Genomic DNA, 17,124 nt, shown 5'->3' with positions numbered 1-17,124 from the left:
CCCAGTTCTCTGTAAAAGCAGCCAGTGCTCTTAACTGCTGAGCCATCTCTCCAGCCCCATAACTTCAGAATAAAAAAAAAAGATTTATTTTATTTATGTGATGGTGCATACATGCGCACAGACCCTATAGAGGTCAGAAACGAGGGCTCAGATTTCTTGTAGTTAGAGTTACAGATGTTGTAAGTCACCTGATGTGGGTGCTAGGATCCAAACTCCCAGGACTCTGATAGAGTAGCAAGCACTCCTAACTGCTGAGCCAGCTCTACAGCCAATATTAACTAACATCAGATCTTATTAACTAATGCATGTTAAATTTCCTGGTATGCACAAAAGGTAAAAGTTGAAATGTTTAACTTCTAAACTAGTGGAAGTGCAATAAACAGAAAAGCAACAACACTCAGACCGAACGAAGGTAAAAAACAAGGGATATGAAAAAGCAGGAAAGGTGGGACAAAACCCGGAAACTAAAAATGATATAAGGAGAGGCAGCAAGAAGGCTCAGGCTTGCCACTAAATCACCCTGATAACCTGGGTTCGATCCCCAGAACCCACATGGTGAGAGAACTGATTCCTGCAAAGTTGTCCTCTGACCTCCATACATGTGCTGTGGCATGCCCCCTAAACAAAATAAAAATAAATGATATTATAAGTTTTAAATGACTTGGGAGGCAGAGGCAGGTGGATATCTGTGAATTTGAGGCCACCCTCGTCTACATAGCAAGTTCCAGTCCAGCTGGGGCTACAGTGAGACCCTGTCTCAAAAAGCCAAAAAAAAAAAAAAAAGTTTTAAATGATGCAGGTAAATCCCAATACATTAGCAGTTTTAACAAGTATAAGTGAATTACAATTTCCAACTAAAAATAATTAGAAAAAACTCTAGCTATAATTTTTATTTATTATTTTTATTTTATGTGTGTGAGTATATTGCCTACATATATGTAAGTGCACAAGTGCGTACAAAGTCCACAGAGGTCAGAAGAAGGCATTGAATTCCTCTGGAACTGACATCACAGATGGTTGTTAGCTGCCATGTGGGTGCTGGGAATGGAACCTGGGTCTTCTGAAAGAGCAGCCAGTGCTCTTAACCACTGAGCCATCTCTCTTACCCCCAGTTTTAATTTTTAAGAGCCATATCTGGCTGGGGCTGTTGCTCAGTGGTACAGCAAGTGCTTGCGTAGAATGTATGAAGCCCTAGGTTCAGTACAGAAAAGATTGAGAGAGCACAAGTGAGCTAAATATAGCATAAAGGCCCAATAACAGGATAAAGAAACTATATAACATGCACATATTAACTATCAGGTGGCCTATATCTTAAAACCCCACAAATGTCAAAGCAACATAAAACATTAAAGATAGACACTATGATTATGCAAATAGCAAAACTAACTCCATTTTATTCTGATTTTTTGCTTTATCCTGTATTTTTGCCTAGCCATTCTGGCTGAAGCCAGCCAGGTGGAACATATCATGCAGGTAGTTTCAGGGAGCACACTGTTTTTACAATACTGGGAAACTTACAAGTAGCCAGGCAGCATGTTCAGGTAACACATCCTCCCAGCTATACCTGCACCTGCATGGAGCCCATTGTTTCTACAATTCTAAGAAACTTGTTTTTTCCTAATCAAAAATTTTTGGTAGCTGAAAATCTCTTTGTTAACTGACCCGCCACTGGTCTGGTGTAACTATGGTTATCTGATGCAACTATGGTTATTAGCTTTGTTCCTGGAATGATGTAATTGCGGTTTTATGCTTCATAAACCCTGCCCTGCTTATCCTCTGGATTGAAAGTTCTTTTGGGCATTATCCCCCTCTCTGACTGCTGTCTATTAATAAAGGACTCCTAATTTGACCATCAATATGTGATGTTCCTCTGTGGATCTTGCTTGGTATTATATTTGGAGGCCCCAGTGAGATCGCTACTCAAAGGCTCAACCTCGCTCTGGATCTCCCCAGCTTGATGAACTGCTAGGGAGGAGCCCCAAGAGATGTTCCAGGGTGCCATGACTCTCTTATCAGAGCCAGAGAGTCCCAGAATGACTGAGGCATGACCCCCAAACCAAAACTGATCGAGTCCTTCTGGTCCTCCTATTCTGGTCATGTATGGTCTGGTCTGATATTTAATAATGGGAATGAGATCCTGACAGGGACCTTCCCAAGGCCTTTCTCAATAGCCAAGACCTTGGCTGAGGAGGTCATCTGGTAAACTGTTGCACCATTGGAAACTGAGGACTCTGTTCTCTGTTCATGTCTGTTTTGTGTATATGAATAACTGTATGATGAGTGATTGGGCAGTCAGATGAAGTGAGTTCTACTCGGGACAACACCTGTCCAGAGGGTCCTGTCTTTTGTCTGTTGTGGAATGTGTTTCAACGCTGCCCTGAGATCTGCCCCCTTTCCTTCCTCCCTGATTCTTGTAGAGGACAGGGGAGTCAGCGTGCCCTCTAAGGTTGGCAGGTCTGGTAAACTCCATGTCTTTACCTCCTGTCACTGCTAACAGCTCTCTGTTCTGACATACTTGTGGCTGCTTGGCAGCTTTCTGCTCTTTCCACCCTACTGAGCAGCTCCCTCCCATTTGAATCTCCCTTTCCCCTTCACCCAGGCCTGTCCTTGTGATCTGTCCTCTCTCCACCCCCAAGTGCTTTTCTCTGAGGTTCTTCTCTGCTCTGCAAGATCCACTGTTCCTTTCTCTGTGCCTCCAGTTTCAGGCCCCATTCTGAATGTCCACAGTTGCTTCTGAGTTCCTTCTCTGTCTCCTGAGGCCCTCTACTTGGAAAAAGGGGTAGGAAATGGTGCCCACTGAGGTCTGTCATCTGCCCCTCTGTGCTGATAAAATGAAAGGAAAAATAAAAGGGTTCAGACAGGCTGAATTTCCCCTGTCTGGGAATCATTTCTCTTCTCTGAAAGTAGTGTTCCTGGATGTTAGGACAGGTGATGAATTCTCTATGACCTTCTTCCTTGCACTCCTTTCTCCTCTTTTGAGGCCATGGGTTGGCACTTATCTCTAGATGACTGTTCCTAGGGAAATGCTGTTCTACTCTGCCTTACTACTAAAAAGAAAAAAAAAAAAAAAGGGAGTCCCCTCACTTTTTATCAGCTCAGAATGTCTATTGATCCTCCCCCTCCTTCTTCAGATAAGCCCCTCAGGAGCCTGAAGGAAAGCAGGATAGTAAGACTGGTGTATTTGGGACCCACATACAGAGGGGTGCAATGAGATGTGGGGAAGGCCTCAAACTTTAAAGTTTTATTGTCTAAGAAGCAAAAAAAAAAAAGTTTTGTCTAAAATTAAAATGCCTGATTGCACCAGAGAAATCTAACTTGAGGATATATAGTAAATTGTAAAAAAGCCTGTAGAAAATGTAAACTTTGCTTTGGTTTAATTTTGGTTGGATTTCTGCATAACATAAAAAAGGATAATGATTCTTTATTACAAAATATTTCTGTTCAAAATGGGATTATATTCTTTAAAGGAAATGGTTAAAAGAGGGCTAATGCCCTGTGCCATGCCAGGTTTATAATAGTGACTAATTCAAGTCAGTGTTAACCATTACATGAAATATCTGCCAGGGAAAATAAAAATTTTAAAAGGCTACAAATAAATCTCCTTACCAGGTGAGGCATGGAACAGTGCTGTCTTTGCCTTCCTGTACCCCTCACATCTTCTGATCTTGGGGGCTGGATGCTTCCACCTGTTGTTTGTCAGAGACTTTCTCATCTCCTAGTCTTACTGGCTTGATCAGGACTGACTGGGTGACAAATGAAAAGCCACAAAATGGAACATGACAGACCACAGACCACCTTTGCTGTCCCATTAATGGGTTTGGGGGAATGCTGAGAGACTACTAATTGTAACTACTAATGCTTATGGGATGCAATGACCTTCAGGGTCCTTCCTCCTTTATTCTGTGGTTGTTCAAAAGTTGCTGCAACTGCATCTCTATCTACTGCAGGCAATTGTCCTTTAGGTCCTGGCCTGGGTCCTGATTTAAAGTTACTGTGAAGCTATGACTGTTCTATGGACTCCTGTATATACTAGCAGCACCCTAAACTCCAAGGCAGCTGCCCATAACCTTCCTCCACATGGCCAGGTTTCCTGCCACCTTGTTTATGGCAGACAGATTAGTACCTCCAACCACCCACAGCTGTACTGTGAAAGAGGGTCCAGGGATGTCTCCCTCAGTGCCAGTTTCTTACCTAAGATGCTATAAATGCATACAGGTGCCCTGCCAAACTCCAGCCCTTCTTCCCATCTGCCTTCTTCCCTGAGCCCCAGTCCTGCCAGGGCCCCCAAGTGAAGTAACATAGACTCAGAAAAGCAAGAGACATATATTCTCCCTCATTTGCAGATCGTAGCACCAATCCCTTTGTCGCCCAAGTTCTCTTGGGGGGTCTCTTGTGCGATCAGACAAACCATATAACATATTTTTATGTGAATTTATTATGGGTTTATGCCCTTGGGTAGGAGGGGGTAAGTGGGGGAACTTAACAAAGAAATGCACACCTGGCACCCAGCTCTGTGAGGCTCGGCCCTCCATTCCAGATCGCTTCTGCGCCTGCCCACAGTCTCTGTTAACTTTTACCCACGCATCTTGGGCCCAGTCTCACCCCAGGTCAGTAAATGGCCCCCTCTCGCTTCTACGTGGATGAGACACCAGGGACATCTCTCTCCACCCCCACCGCCACACGTTGGTGGCGGCTCACGGCTTCCATCACAAGATGGCTCCCAGAAGCCCCTCCGCAGCCAATTCTCCATGGCAGGCCCCGCCCCTTAGAGGAATCAGGCCTCTGGGACACACCCTTATATGTGAGTATATATCCTGATGTAACAGAAGAAGCAAGGAAAATGGAAAGGAAGCACAGAGGTAATGGGAAAGAAAGAGCTTGAGAGAGGGGGATAATAGGAAACAGATGTTACCAAGGGGGAAATAGGGGTATTCAAGTGGGAAAGGAGGAGGGAAGGATATACAAGGAAACATTAGGGGTAAAGGGGAAGAAGGAACTCGAGAGAGGAGGAATAACAGGAGACAGGTATTATCAAGGGGAAAAATGGGGTCACTTAAACTGGGGATAGAGGAGGAAGGTTAGACAGGGAGAGGAGAGATAAAGATTAGGTGGCATAAAAAGCCAGGGGTAAATGTATTAACCCAAAAATCCCCTGAAAAATACACATATAATCTGAACATTGAGTGCATGAGTATACCTGAAGGCTACATCACAAAGAACACAGTGCTAGACAGGACAAATCTCCCTTCAACTTGGTGGTCAGGGTAGTCCAAGAGACTCCCAAAATAACACAAGGCTATTGCCACAGCCCTTGTCTCTCAGAACTTGAAGGTCAGACCCTATTGCTGAGACATTGCTTAGACACAGGACTTGGAGCAATGGCACGGAACTAAGCTGGAAGCCTCCTCCTCCAATACTAGCTCTCATAGTTCTAGAGGACACTATGTAAGCTGCCAAGGGAGAAAATCGATCAATGGTCCAACCCAATTTCAAAGCCTAATAACAACAATGGCTGTGTCACTTTTATCTAGAGGGTAATCAACAGACATCTAATTGGACTTAAAGCCCTCCCAATGGAGGGAACTCATGGGTGACACTGTAAATATAGCCAAATACACATGGATGGAGAGGACATAAATCCTAGCAAAAACTCTCACTGGCATATCTCTAAGGAATGAAGGAAATGGACACCAGGCCCCACCCTTAGGCAAGGAACTATTGGCAATTGATTATTGCTGGGTGAAGATGAGATCTTCCTTAAGGGAGTGACTCTAGATAGGCTGACTAGACTCCAGTGGATGAACATGCACCGAGGGACATCTGGATAAAAATGCTTGACTGGATGGGGCTTGGCATGTATGATAGAATGCATAAAATCCAGTGGGTGGGAGGGCTATTGGTGGCGGAGAGGGGAGGGGGTGTCTAAATTTGATTAAGACCTATTACATGAAATGCGCAAAAATTCAATAAAAATATTCTTTTTAAAACAAGCAGTTTTGTGACTGAGGGGACCCAGAAGGATAGAGCTGCTAATGGGATCCCATCTGGGGCCAAGCTTTGCCTCAGGGCACCTCTACACAAAAGGCTGAACTCATCACCCTCACCCAGGCTCTACACTGGGAAAAGGATAAGTGGGTAAACATCTTCACAGTTAGCAAATGTGCCTTTGGCACCCTTTCATGCCCATCCCAGGATCTACAAGGAAAGAGGACTTTGACACTCGAGGCCCAGTGGGCTGCCAGACTCCCTGTTGAGTCACTCCCATTACCAGGAAATGATAAAGGGCCCTATGAGAGGATGGATCCTACCAGACTTCAGAATCCTCCTTCCTACAGCCTTGGATGTCTTCTTGTGGACCAGCTTCATCAGATGACCCTCCTGGGTGCCATCAAACTGACTACATTTTGGTATTTGTAGACACATTCTCTGATTGTTTAGAGGCCTCTCCCAGATGATAAAAAGCATCCTACATGAGATAATTCCTAGGTTTGGGCTGCCTCTGTTAACTGGCTCAAATAATTCTAAATTAATCTTAGAAACCAGTGAAACTGGTCCTTCTCCAGGTTAGATATATTCTAAGGTGGGTTTCATCCCATAAAAGATTACATTCAGAAGGTTGTCTCCTATTACCTAGACTAATGGACCCTATTCTGAAAAATTATGCATCAGTCTTTCTTAAAAGTACCTCCAGTCTCTTCAATGAGTCCAGACTACAGTCCATTCTAGTGTCTGAGACATCTTCCCAATTCCCTCCTCTACACCCTGCCACCAGTTCTCAAAGGAGAGAGAGGCCAATAGTTCCTGGGCCCATTGCTGGTTTGATTGGGATCCATGGCTTACTACCTTGTTTTCAGGCCTACCAAGACCTCTCATCCTTCTTCTGGCTCCAACGATTGAGCCTTGCTCATTAACTGGTTATTAAACTTTATCAAATAACAGAGCCTCTGTCAAATTAATGTACCTGAGAGCCCAGTTCAGCCCCCTCTTACCTGAGGATATTGATTCAAGACTTTGACTCTGCCCTAAGACCAGGGAGAGAATGAAATGGCAAAACTAATACCATTTTGTTCTAGCCGGCTTTGCTTTACCCTGTGTTTTTGCCCAATTCCCACTGCAGCCAGCAAGGCAGCCCATCTCATGCAGGCAGTTTCAGGGAGAAACACTGTTTTTACAATGCTGGGAAACTTACAAATAGCCAGGTAGCACAGCCAGATAGCACATCCTCTCTCCCAGCTACACCTACATCTCCATGGAGCCCATTGTTTCTACAATTCTGAGAAACTTTTTTTTTCCTAATCAAAACGTTTTGGTAGCTGAAAAACTCTTTAACTAACCTACCCCTGGTCTGGTGTAACTATGGTGATCTGATGTAACTACGGTTACAGGCTTTGCCCCTGACATAAAGTAATTGTGGTTTTTACGCTTTATAAACTCTGCCCTGCTTATCCTCAGGATTGAGAGTTCTTTTGGGCATTAGCCCCTTCTCTGACTGCTATTAATAAAGGCTTCCTAATTCGACCATCACTATGTGGGCTCCTCTGTACATCTTGTTCAGTATTATAACTATAAATACAAGATTCATTTCCAAACTTGGAAGTGAAACAGTTCTAAACCTGTATGAATTAACACCAAAGCCCCCAAACACATAAAATAAAAACTAATAGTTTTAGGGATAAATTAGTAAATCTACCAGAAAAAAAGATTCTAGCACATTTTAGAATCTGAGTGATCATGTAGAAGGGAACAGAAAAATATAATGTGATCAACTCTATAAATAACAAGCTGGGTCTAATGGACACCCAACTGGAAATGTGAAATATTTCTCAAGCATCACGAGTCACTTTTACAAAAATTGAGCATATTCTAAATCAGTAATAGAGTTTTAAAATCCATATATGTTAGGAAATGAAGAAAAATAATTAAAAACCAGAAAATATACTTAAATCCTTCCTAATGCTTTAAAACTACAGAATGTTATTTCATTTGACCAATAATAATCCTGTGAGCTACACATGCCCCATAGTATCTCTGTTCAACACAGAACAAATGCTGTAAACACGCAATTATTAAAATTAATTTCTATGTGAAAATATGTAATAAAAGTGATTTGGAAAGTAGGGAAACAAGAGAAGTGCTCACCATTAAGACTGTCAAAAGGAAGATTAATCAATTCACCCTGTTAGAAGCTGAATCGAATATTTAAAACATTACAAAAATGCGAGTATCCTAATATTTAAAGTGGAAACGCTTAATCCTGGTCTGTATTACTCATGATATATAGACACTTAGATGGTAAAGTATTTATTATGCATGTGTGATGCACAAAACCCAGCACACGTCTTTGCTGTGTGAACCGAGTGACTACAGAGTATATGCCACTAGTGCACGGACTCAAGATTCGGTGACAGCACAGCAGCTATTCAGCTGTGTGGTGCCCACGAATGGCATTCCCCAAAGTGCCAATGATACAAAGGGAATTTTCATTTGAAGCTCCCTCTTGTCCGTTTCCATGTGTGGGATGTTTTTGGAAGTGGCTTTTTTTTCCATCCACTGAAGAGAATTAAGAAAATTCCAACATGCCTTAATGTCAGCAAGTGCTATTTCAGCCCCGGTACCAGAGGATGATTGATGAAGCTGTCAGGCCTACAGGAGCAGACAGAAAACTTGGCAGACGTTCAGTGTGACTGAAAGAAATCTCAAATACTGATTTCATCTCTTCTATTACCTTTAATCACATTTCCAACATGAGCCAAGAAGGAAGCTTTCACAGTGAGCCAGCCATACATTTACACAGGCAGGCACTGTCGATTTTCTGCAGTTGCAACTGAGATAACAGAGGAGTTAGTCATTTTCTTGCCTTTCTTTCCTGATGAGCAACAGAAAACATCGGGCTTACACATACCCGAAACTCACTTGCTACACATCTCCACAAATGACTGCCTGCACTTTTGTCTATTTTATAGAAAATAAAATCCGACTGGTTTTCCATTAGATTGTTAAGTACAGGTGTGTAAGATCACAGTGCTGACAGATGGTGTTCTGTCTTGGTGTGTCTAGACAGACGTTAATACTGAAGACAATTTACTTTTACCCCGGATTGTTTGCTGTGTGAGCAAACATTTCTGGTTCATTCAGAATCACTTTATGTGGCTCCAGAGGGACTCCATGAGAGATTCTGCTGATTACTCATATGAATAGATGCTATGCCTTAGAAAGCTGGCCCAAAGTGAAGTAGACACAAAAGTGAGGTAAGACGATGGTTCTTGGAAAGGCTAAAAGTCAGAATAGATTTTTGGTAATATTTTTCTCTTAAACATGTTTTAGAAGCTGAAAATACTTAAGGTTCGAAGGCCATGAACCATGTATGCCCTAGTACCCAGTGAAACATGACATGTGCTGCACTGCAAAATCTGAGCCTTTCCAAGAGGCTGTTCAAATCCCACTGTGGCCATCTCTGTCAGGATGCTGTGATGGACAGCCATCACACCTCCCTTTTAAACCACGATTGTAAATTATGCCTAACTCTGTGTGAGAATGAATAACCTGTACTCACAGCTCTCTAAGTTAATCACTGAAAAGACCAAATTTGTCCCAATTTCCCTCTTCCCCTCAAATGAGTATATTTAGGCACTTAAAGCACTCTTCATCACTGAACGTTAGTCTGGCTCCCCCAGTTTCTCTCTTATGATGGAGAGTGCCACAAAGGGTATTGCTGAGCTTAAGGAAGAGGCTAGACAGTTGGTGGGAGGCTTTGGGGTAAGCTAGTGCTTTCGCATTCATCTGTTCCTGCTGTAGATCAACCTCTTAGAAGGTGGAAAACTTGGCTAGGTCCTTCTCCATCTCAGCATATTGCTTTTTGAGCTTCTCCATGGCTCTTCTGTGCTCCTCATCCACTTCGGCCTGTCGCTGGGGCTGTTCTTTCATGAAGTCCTCCCACTGGAGTAGACGCTGCTTCTCACTAGCTGTTAAATGGTCATTATACACCTGAGAAAGGAAAATGAGAAAGTCACATAGCATCTTCCAAACAACTGCTTCTGTATACATATGACACAACATAACTTTATTGACTGATATTCTGTTACTTTAACAACCAGCTGGTAGTCACCATGATAAAACTGCATTATAGTTTTTATTTTATGTGTATGAAGTGTTTTATCTGCCTGCATATGTGTATGTGCACCATATGCATAGCTGGTGCCCTTGGAGGCCAGAAGAGGGAGTCAGATCCCTTGGCTGAAGTTACAGATGGTTGTGAGCAGCCATGTGGGTGCTGGGAACTGAACCCAGGTCTTCTGCAAAAGCAAGTACTCTTAACCACTGAGTCACCTCTCAGTTCCTGAATCATGGTTTTAATGTCCATCAGGAACATGATATTTTAAGTTCTGTGCTGTGGCTCATGCCTGTAATCCCAACATTTGTGAGGTTAAGGCTGAAGGATGACTTGTGAGTTTAAGGCCAGCTTGGGTTACAAAGTGACTCTGTCTCATAAATAAAGAATATGATATTAGAAACATTTAAGGTTTTTCTTACTATAACTGAACATAGATACATTTCTAAAATTTCAAAAATGTCTAGTGTCTTTATGGCTCTAGTGACTAAACTGGCAGTAGATTAAACCTGGGGCCTAGGGCTTGCTAGGCAAGTGCTCTATTACTAAGCTATGTCTCTAGTTCATCTAGTATGACTGACTGACAAAATCCAAGTTATTTTTCATATCTTTATTTCTCCACTACATATTTTAACCAACTCTAAAAGGGTATACTAAAAAATCATTATATGAAATTAAAATCTGTCTTACATGAAGCATTTTTAGATACATTAGGAAAAATCATGTTATAAGTTACAAGAATTCACGACATCTCTTCTGGTTCAGTTCTAGTCCTTAAAGCGACGTCATCACCTAAAACTCGTGTCAAATACCTAAGTTTTTCTTGCAGTGGTTCTTAACAGACAAAAAGGTGTTTCCCTCTGAGTACCACAAAAACACAGATGAAATATTGTAGAAGGAATAAAAATGGCATATATCAATTTTCTCTCCCTAAACTATAATTTCAGTTAGTATCTTTGAATACACACAACAAAGAACTAAACAGGAAAAAAGCATAAGCAACTACATCTGCACTCACAGCATTCCACATGCATGCCCTCAGAAGTCGGATTAATAGGACTTAGACGTCTAAGCCCTATCAGACAAGCCACCAAGCCCTGTGACAAAGGCAAACCATGAAAACCAAGAGAGCATGTGAAGTCATTCTACATTCCTACAGACTTAACTCCAGGGCTCTAATGAAAAAGGGACGTGGGTGTCCTCAAAGAAAAGACTGTGAACTTGGATGCCAGCTCCAGAAAAACAACTACTGGGAAAAGCTGGAAACTTTTCTGGCAGCCCATAATGTCCTTGGAGCTCTGGAAAAGCCAACGGTCTCTCAGTACCTACAAAATAGACCCAGAAATGGATGCTTGGCACAGCTTACCACTTCATTTAAAGACATATACATGAAGGCTTAAAGACACTTCTTTCCTTCTCAGTTGGCCCTCATCTAATAGCTGAGTCAAACTTAGATCTGTTTAACACCCAGATCAATGCCATTTCTACCAAGGGGCTGCATAGCAGGTACTTGGAAAAGCAGTTTTACACAGGCGACAAAACATTTCTTTCACAAGACAAAACAACTCTATAGGTTTTCTGCTAAGTTGGTCCAAAGTTCCAAAGCACCAAGAGTTTTCAAGTGAGAAGTTAAAGTGAGTTCTGAAGATCTGGTTTTAGTCAAACTTTCCCCTAAAATACATTGCACAGAGCACTGGATCTGAATAGGTTATCACAGTGGTAGAAGGGACGACTAGGCAGGATTTGTTTACCTAATACATTTGCGAAATGCTTTAAACAAACTTTACTGCTTTAAGTCACTAGCCTTCTGGGCTGGAATTCTCCAGAAACTGAACAAAACATGAAGAGTTTATTAAAGTATTTTGAAGGACCCCTCCCCGCCAAGCCATAATAGTCTAAAGGAAAAGCTACAGCCCAAAAAGAAAAATATAAATACTTCATCAAAACATTATCTTGTTTGACCTAATTTTAAATTATTTATTCATTTATTTCATTTCTTATGCATCTGCCATCTTACCAACCCTTATCTTTCTTTACCTTTAATAAATACAGAGAATACTAAGCACCATGCTCAGATGTTAGTTTTCTCCCTTCTTTTGAACTGAAAAGTCATAACGGGCTTGTCTGGCCTTTTGATCTCAGCCACACATATAAGGCAACAGACTGGACTCTCCTTCCAGCCAGGTAAAACCTGATTCAGTGCAGCTCAGTGGAGAAAAATAGACTTGGGAGGCACATGAGCCCAACTTCAAACTCAGGCTCACCCATCACCAGCTGCATGACACTGAGCAAGTTAAGAGTTTCTTTAGCATAAAAAAAAATTAGGAAAGTGATACTTTACACTCATAAATAACATCTATAAGAGTGGAAGCAAAACCTGCCAAGCTGCTAGCTCAGTGCCCTGGGTGCTTAATGAAAGGTGAGTACCAGTATATAAGCAAAGCATCTAGAAGGCAGATCATACCACATTTTAGTCTCCTGTCAGTAAAGGATTTTTTAAGTTTAACAATTTAATTTTTAGCAATACAGTTTTGCAATAATTTAAACAATGTAGGTAACCCAAATGACAGTAACAGCATTTCCCCCACACCTGTGTGTTCAACCCATTCCACCCGACATATCCTCTCTTAACTATATGGCTGCTGGAAAAGACTTTTAGCCAAGCTATTATTAATGATCTGTATTTCCACTAAAAAAAAGATGTGTGTGTGTGTGTGTGTGTCTGTGCTCACAAGTTCAGGCACTTGGGGAGGCCAAAGGCATTGGGTTCCCTGGACCTGGAGTTACAGGAGACTGTGAGCTGGGTGCTGGGAACTGAACTTGGGTCTTCTGCAAGAGCAGTATGTACTCTTAACTACTGAACCATTGCTCCAGCCCCAAGTATTTCTATTTTGTAGTTACAGAATATTGTGACTGAAGATATACACATGTCCAAGTAGCATTTTCCTATCACATTCCTTGGCCTCAAAGCCCACGTGTAAGCTGAAAGCTGACAACTCCCAACGCAAATGAAGATCTACTGCTGCTTTCTTTTCAGAAGTTCAGAACTCGCTCAACTGTACCTTTTCTTAATTTCCTACGTTTAATAATAACAGCTGTTACTTATTTCACAACAGTTAGTAATGAAAAAGGAGGAAAGTTAGCTATATGCTCACATATTGACAATACTGCTATGTGTACATGCAAATAAAACTCAGCTACATAGAAAGGTCATCTATTTCAAATTTAGTCGAAGATTATGATCTATAAGCTAGTGGGAAAAAAAAAGCCACAGAGGTCATCTGTAAACACTGTAGTTTTCAGACGACTCTAAGCATAACTGGCCAACATTACAAACATTCTAATCAGTTAACTAGTTTCCAAGGCTACAACGGATTAGAAGAAGAAACAGCTCATCAATGGTGTCTTAGTTACTTTTCTTATGCTGCGATAAAACACCATGACCAAGGGAAAAGGAAGAGTTTATTTAATTTGTGGTACCAAAGAGACAAGAGTCCATCATGGCGGGGAAGCATGGCCGCAGAGGTGGCAGGAGTGGGAGCAGATGCTCTCACATCTTGAAGGAGGCACAGGAAGCAGAGCATGACTGGAAATCCAGCAAGGCTTAAGAACACTCTAAGCCTGACCCCAGTGACGTGCTTCCTCCAGCATGGCGACATTTCATAAGACCTCCCAAAACAGCGCCTCCAACTGGGGACAAAATGTCCAAGTACTTGGAGCCTGTGGGGGACACTCTCATTCAAACCACCACAGATGGGATGGCAAGAAATGTTGTCAGTGGAGGAGGAGAGCAGAGCCAAACCTAGACCACAGAATCTGAGGGGTTTGGGTACAGAAATACAACACAGTATGTACCTCTCTTCTCTTCCCTCTTTCTGAGGATAATACCATATTCACCATAATATAAAATTTTTCATTTAATAATATTCAATTCTACATAAAATTAACCTGTAACAAGTAATATATTTAAAAAAGCCAAGCACTTGAAATATATTTTTAAAGATTATTTCAGCTTTGTGGTAATTATAGCTAAATATCATATGGTGGTGGCTTCTCAAAAAATAAATACAGAATTACAGTATAATTTAATAATTCCACTTTGGGGTATCTGCCCAAAAGAAGTAAAGGAAAAGATATGAACAGTTACTTATAACTCATATCCATGGCATTATTATTGATAATGGCCAAAGGTGACCCAGCTGTCCATAGACAGATGAACAGATACATAGAAAGTACTGTGTGTGTGTGTGTGTGTGTGTGCATACACATAATGGAGTAATCAACCTTAAAGAGGAAGAAAATCTTGTTCCATGCTACAACATGAACAAACCTTGAAAACAATACTAAATAGGCTATCTTGGGCTAGGGATGTAGATCAGTTGGTAGAGTGCTTGCCAAGCATGCATGGGGTCCTGGGTTTAATCCTTAGCACCACACAAAACTAGGAGTGGTGATATATACCTGTAATCCAGCTCTCGGGAGATGGAAGCAAGAGGATGAGAAGGGCAAGGTCATCCTCTGCTATACACTGAGTTCAAAGCCCACCTGGGCTACACTTACATATCTGGAAGACTCTAATTCATACAGGCAGAATGTAGAATGGTGGGTACCAGGCATGCAGGTAGAGGATGAGTTCTTGTTAATGAGTACTGAGTTTCATGATTCTGAAATTTAATTAATAGCTACAATTGTGCAGCCAAAGTCATAAGCTATAATGATAATGTCTCTATTTACTTGGTAAAATGAGCATATTAAGTCACAACAGAGAATACAGTAGCAATATATACTGGATTAGGTATAGTACCATGTAAGACATGAACTTAAGTAGAAATGGATCCTGAAACTCGCCTATACCTAGAACCAAGTCTAAAAACAAAGTCTAGAATACACAGTAAAAACATTTTTGCGGGACTGGAGAGATGGCTCAGCAGTTAAGAGCACTGGCTGCTCTTGCAGAGGACAAGGGTTCGATTCCCAGCACTCACACGGCGGCTAACTGTCCGTAACTCCAGTTCCAGGGGATCCAATGGCCTCTTCTGACCTCCGTGGGCATTGCATGACACAGGTGCAATTATATATATGCAAGAAATATAATATATATTACATATATGCAAGCAATACATAAAAATAAAAATAAAAAATTTTTTAAACTAAAAAAAACATTTTTGCATGCTATTAGTTTAAGTTGGTGATTTTCTTTGTCCTCAAGAGACATTTATGACAACACAAGTTGGAGAAGGTGCTACTGGCAAGTAGCAGGAGAGGCAAGGACACTAATAAACATCCTACAGTGTCTAGGACAAGTCCTACAGTGTCACAAGACTGTACTATACACCTGGTCCACCGTGTCAGCGTGCCAAGGCTGAGAAACTCTTGTGAGAAGATTCTGAATAGCCCGACTGAAGTTGAGAAGGGTTTTCAGAAGTCAGATATGACAAATCCCTATAATCCCAGAACTGGGGAGGCAAAGGCAGTCCTCAAGGCCATCCTGGGCTATATCGATGAGATGCTGTCTCAAAATGAAAGGGTCTTTTGGAACACCTGTCAGTCATGCACATGGTATTAATTTTATACATGCCTAACCTAAACATAAGGAAAATGACTTTGGTAAGAACTATCAGTTTAGAAACTATCGAAAAAGAGCAGTGGGCGCTCAGGTCACTCTGCACTTCCTAATTCCACCAAGAACACTGGTTATTTTCAAACTTTATTAGGAACATGGCTTTGTGTGATCTAGCACTCTCAGGAAGATACCATAAAGAACCTAAATAAAGTTAATATCTGTGGACTAGATGAACAAGCCCTCATGCTTCTTCATCACTGTTTCCAGACAGGGCTTAAGTCAATGTGTGTGCATGGAATTAAGTCACATTATGACAGATGTCACTGGCCACCTCACCTCTCTTGATGGACTGTTTTAAGAGCAAGTGGATTCCGTACACCAGTTGTGTTTTATTTCCAGTTCACTCCTCTGTCAGCACCCAAAATGCACCTTTGTATTAGTGGTAGTTCTCAAGACACGTCAAACAACTACAGAATGAACATTTATTGTTCTTTTGAATGTGTTTTTCAATATCAATTGTGGGAAATGTGATTTGGACAAACGACGCTTATCAATTTACTTCCCACAGAATTCCACAAATTGTCTTAACATGAAAGAATTACTGATTAATGGCAGCAGTCTATTTTAGTCCATTACTACTCCCATCTTTCTTTGTTTTAAGAGCCTTTCAAATGTACAAAATGTGGCCAACAGGATAACCAAGGGCCACAATGAACATCAGGCAGTAAAGTGCAAATAGAGGTCATTTTTTATCTGTATACACTTGCTATATGAGGGATTAAGCTTTACCTTTATAATGAACACACATATATACACATAGGCATATTTATACTGTCTAAAACCTCTGCCATGTCAAAATTTCAGGAGAGCTAGAGATGGCAGTAGAAACAACCTTAAAGGTCTATAGCCATGTACTTCCAACGTTCTGATAATTAGGTAAGCACAACACTGAAAGTTTGCTCCTGTAAGAATGTAAGCAATTTTCACTTATTGCTGAATTGTGAAAATGCACCTCTTTCATAACTTCAAGACTATTAATTTATTGAACTATCTGGGGGGAAAAGTCAGGGTAGCGCCTTACAACTGCAAGCTTCACCAACTCTATACTAATTCTTGGTGAAACGGCATTTAAAATACTTATTTTCATGGCCAGGTGTGCTGGCATAAATCTATAATCTCAGAACTCGGGAGATAGAGGCAGGAGGATCAGGAGTTCAAGGTCAGTCTTTGCTACACAGTAACTTTTGACTCCAGCCCAGGCTACACAGGATCTGCTTCAGAGCAAGCAAGCAAGCAAGCAAGCAAGCAAGCAAGCAAGCAAGCAAGCAAGCAAAGCAAGCAGGCAGGCAGGCAGGCAGGCAGGCAGGCAGGCAGGCAGGCAGGCAGGCAGGCAAGCAAGAAAGCAAGCAAGCAAACAAAACAAACAGACAGATTCGCAACAACCATTTTGACG

General features: G+C 41.6%; 1 protein-coding gene across 1 annotated transcript in view; it reads right to left on the bottom strand.

Annotated features, from left to right (window-relative positions):
* Positions 1-8,288: 8,288 nt before the first annotated feature.
* The window catches only part of Bloc1s5 (biogenesis of lysosomal organelles complex 1 subunit 5), a 37,310-nt gene continuing 28,474 nt past the window's right edge, over positions 8,289-17,124 (bottom strand). The window contains exon 5 of the mRNA XM_008831635.3: positions 8,289-9,984. Coding sequence (XP_008829857.1) covers positions 9,805-9,984 — 180 coding nt within the window. The 3' untranslated portion in view covers positions 8,289-9,804. The remainder of the gene's footprint in view (positions 9,985-17,124) is intronic.

This window comes from Nannospalax galili, unplaced genomic scaffold (genome assembly GCF_000622305.1).
Source record: "Nannospalax galili isolate Female #2095 unplaced genomic scaffold, S.galili_v1.0 scaffold72, whole genome shotgun sequence".
Lineage (NCBI taxonomy): Eukaryota > Metazoa > Chordata > Mammalia > Rodentia > Spalacidae > Nannospalax > Nannospalax galili.
Note: the sequence above shows the minus strand (reverse complement) of the source record. Positions and strands in the feature narration are given on the sequence as shown.